Source organism: Chrysochloris asiatica, unplaced genomic scaffold, assembly GCF_000296735.1.
Source record: "Chrysochloris asiatica unplaced genomic scaffold, ChrAsi1.0 scaffold00268, whole genome shotgun sequence".
NCBI classification, from domain to species: Eukaryota; Metazoa; Chordata; class Mammalia; order Afrosoricida; family Chrysochloridae; genus Chrysochloris; species Chrysochloris asiatica.
Genome location: NW_006408786.1, coordinates 431,557 through 435,423, shown reverse-complemented (window position 1 = coordinate 435,423; position 3,867 = coordinate 431,557). Strand labels below are relative to the sequence as shown.

Below are 3,867 nucleotides of genomic sequence, written 5' to 3'. Positions count from 1 at the left end.
GGCTGCTAGGCCACAGCGGCCGGGCAGCTGGTGCTCTGGTCAGGGGGCGGGACCCCGTAGCCTCAATGTTGCGCAGAACCGGTACCAGGAGGGTAGGGGTCCGTGTTATCGGTTGCACGGCTCTAACGGGGGTTCCCCGCACGCTTCATGACCTTGGGAAGGGAAGACAAAGGGTCTTCTGTTGGCGCTGATGGGACGGGGGGTCTCAGTTTTCAGTCATGGCCTCCGGCAACGCGCACATCGGAAAGCCCGCCCCCAGTTTCCAAGCAACTGCTGTGGTGGATGGTGCCTTCAAGGAGGTGAAGCTTTCGGACTACAAAGGTGAGGGGCGGGGCAGGGAGCGAGGCCCCAGCAGAAAAAGGTCTGGACCTTAACTCCTGGTGTTACCTTCCTCACCCACCCAGGGAAGTACGTGGTGCTGTTTTTCTATCCGCTGGACTTCACCTTTGTGTGCCCTACGGAGATCATTGCTTTTAGTGAGCATGCTGAAGACTTCCGCAAACTGGGCTGCGAGGTGCTGGGGGTCTCTGTGGATTCTCAATTCACCCACCTGGCATGGTATGAGGGGAGAGGGACAGCAGGAGGGTGGTGCGTAGCTAGGCCCACACCTTAGGGTCTGAGCTGACTTGGAGACCATTGCTCAACCTTTTGGCCTCCCTTTCCTGGTCTTGAAAATGATGGAAATAATGACACCCAGTCCTTAACACTGATGACAGTAATTAACATTTGGAAACTAGCTGCTTGGCGCAGAGAGTTGCAGATGCTTTATCTCCTTTAGTTTTTGGGAGGGAGAATGTATTGCCCCATATCATGAAGGCGGAAACTCCAATTTAAAGGAGTGAAGGGCTGGGCCCCAGGTCACAGCGCTGAAGAGCAGGACCAGGATTCTAGCTCACACATGCTTCCTGCCTCACTCAGGGAGTTGAGATGAACCTGAAGGAACGCTCCGAAAGCTAGAAGGTTTTAGTCTTCCCAGCCCCCAGAAAGAGCCCTTATACCCACTTCTGGGTGGAGTGGGTGAGGTTTCCAGGGCTCTGGTCTAAAGCCCCTTATCTCCCACCTCCAGGGCCCCCACTCCAGTCCTTATCTCACCCAGGCTCACAGGGTGAGGACCCTGCTGTGCTGGACATTCTGATGTCCCATTTCTGTTTCCCCAACCTACAGGATTAACACTCCACGGAAGGAAGGAGGCTTGGGCCCTCTGAACATCCCCCTGCTGGCTGATGTGACTAGAAGCTTGTCCCTTGATTATGGCGTGCTGAAGGAAGATGAGGGCATTGCTTACAGGTACTATGAGGCCCTCACTTGGACTCAGGGTGAGGGGACTCTGTTTATGCAACACCCTTTCTGCTCGCAGCTCTGTGAATTGTAGAGGGAGGTGTTCCCTCTTCTGGTTCTGGGAATCCCCAGCTCCTCACTGTGAACCCTGATGTCTTCAGGGGCCTCTTTATCATTGATGGCAAGGGAGTCCTTCGTCAGATCACAGTCAATGACTTGCCTGTGGGGCGCTCCGTGGATGAGGCTCTGCGGCTGGTCCAGGCTTTCCAGTACACGGATGAGCACGGTGAAGGTGAGTAGTTCACATGCAGATCCTCTATCACTCATGCAAATGCTCATTGCCTGCCCTACCACCTGAGCAGGGGCAGGTCAGGACCTCATAAACAATTCAGCTCGGGGCCTTGTCTTCAAGAAATGCCTAGAATGATGGGAGAGATACCCCAATATAATACAACATAAGGGTGGAGAACTGGGGCTTCAAAAAGTTCCTGGAAAAAACCCGTTATCTTTTCATTCATGACCCTTTTGTATAAGTCATATGAGATATTTGAGGAGATGAAGGAGCCCTGGTGGCCCTGTAGGATAAGCTCTAGACTGCCAACCACAAGGCTGGCAGTTTAAACTTCAGCTGCTCCATGAGAGACAGATGAGGTTTTCTGTTCACATAAAGATGTACAGCCTCGGAAACCCTGTACAGCATTGCTGTATATCAGATTCAATTCATTGACAGTGAATTTGGTATGTGTTTATACCAAGTCTGATTTGCATACTATTGGCGGGATCAGAGTCCCTTCTCATGTGGAAGTGACAGTCTCAAATTCCTATAGATGGATTTGAAGTATCTAAAAATAGAATATTGTTAAGTGCTGCCAAGTCAGTTCCGACTCATAGTGACCCTGTATAGGAACCGCCGACATTGCAGTCCAGTGCATTAATCCACAGCACCACACCAGGACTCCAAAATTAGAGTATTAGAACAGGAAAAATATCAGACAGAAAATACTGTAGCTAAGCCTGTGAGGGTAAACATGGGCTTCTCACAACATGCATAGTCTTAGACCTGGACCAGTAGGTGTTTCTTTTGTGACTCAGGCTCAAGTTTTTCCTTTGTGGGTCTCCTATTACTGTCTCTGTCTTGAACTTGGGGGTCACATGTGCTTTTCCTATGTCTTCCCACAGTATGTCCCGCTGGCTGGAAGCCAGGCAGCGACACAATCAAGCCCAATGTGGACGACAGCAAGGAATACTTCTCCAAACACAACTAGTCTGGAAGACAGGGGACACTTTTGGGCCCTCTCTCCCCAGCTGTTCCCCTACCTGGGCGTCCCATGCTGCCCCAGGAATGGCCAGGCTCTACCCCTTGAAACTCCCCAATATGGGACCCAGGAAGGTTGAGCTAAGGCCTTCTCATGTCCGTAGTTGCTAATGAATGGTGACCATCTTCTCCGAAAACAACCCATTGGGGTACAGGCCTAGGTGTACAATAAAGTATTAAGAACAGGTGTGCATCTGTATTAATGTAATCTCTGTACTGGCTATAAATCCCACCACCATGTTCTATCTCTTGTTTGGGGAACTGACCTTGCAGTTACTGCTATCTACCACCAGGGGGCAGTCATACCTCATTGTCACTGTACTCCCTCTGTTTCCTTAACCTGAGGTCAGTTTTGCAGGGAGAGGAAATAGACTGCTCCACGCTGCTTGCCCCTTTGCGAGGAGCAGTCTTTGGGTTTTCTACATCCTGAAACCTGGCTTTACAAGGCAGAACCCATACTTTGTCATCATGCAATCTGAGCTCTAATGCTGTTCAATAGCTTCCTTGGGTTTCCTCATCAGTAATAAAGGAGCTCTGGTAGCGTAGTGGCTACGAATCGGGCTGCGAACCTTAAGGTCAGCGGTTCGAAACTACCAGCCGTACCAGCCGCTCCGCGGGAGAAAGATGAGGCTTTCTACTCCCGTAAAGATTTACACCCTCGGAAACCCTGTACAGGGTCGCTATGGGTCGGAACCGACTCGATGGCACTTAACAACAACAACAACAACATGGGAATAAAGACCAACCCATATCTTTATGCCATATTATTATGCAAGTTAAAGGAGAGGAATTATGTGAAGCCCAGGGGCCCATCGTTGCTCAGGGCCCAATTAATGGTTACTAGGATGGTTGCCTTGAGCAGTTCAGTTCTGACCCCTGCTGCAGGGACTATGCTCTAGCTGGGAAGTACTGCCCATCTACCCTTGGTGTGGAAGGGTAACTGTTAGGTGAGAGGCAGGTGTTGGAGCAAATCAATGTTCCCAGTGGTTCCCATACTGCTGCAGAGTTTGATGCTGTGTAGATCCAACAAGTGACTTTGCCACTCTGAGTTTCAATTTCTTTCATAGAACAGGGCTAATATATTCGTGTAGTCCATGTTAAGTGTCATTGAGTCAGTTTCTGACTTCATAGCGACCCTATATAAAGTTTCGAGGTTGTAAATCTTTACTGGAGCAGAAAGCCTCCTCCCAGCGGCTGGTAGTTTCAAACTGCTGACCTTGTTCCTTAGCAGCCCAACGTTTATCCTACAGCATCCTACCAGCGTTCCCATTTAC

General features: G+C 50.2%; 1 protein-coding gene across 1 annotated transcript; it reads left to right on the top strand.

The window, feature by feature from the left end:
* Positions 1-216: 216 nt before the first annotated feature.
* Positions 217-2,543, top strand: PRDX2 (peroxiredoxin 2). The gene is made up of 5 exons (XM_006874258.1): positions 217-321; positions 405-558; positions 1,165-1,287; positions 1,440-1,570; positions 2,458-2,543. The coding sequence occupies exons 1-5, from the start codon at positions 219-221 to the stop codon at positions 2,541-2,543; spliced, it is 597 nt and encodes a 198-aa protein (XP_006874320.1). The 5' UTR covers positions 217-218.
* Positions 2,544-3,867: the final 1,324 nt, after the last annotated feature.

Excerpts from the sequence above, each read along its gene's own strand:
- PRDX2 (XM_006874258.1), top strand. The coding sequence starts at position 219 with ATGGCCTCCGGCAACGCGCACATCGGAAAGCCCGCCCCCAGTTTCCAA. Across the intron at positions 559-1,164 it reads CAATTCACCCACCTGGCATG|GATTAACACTCCACGGAAGG; the intron begins GTATGAGGGGAG and ends CCCAACCTACAG. Across the intron at positions 1,571-2,457 it reads CACGGATGAGCACGGTGAAG|TATGTCCCGCTGGCTGGAAG; the intron begins GTGAGTAGTTCA and ends GTCTTCCCACAG.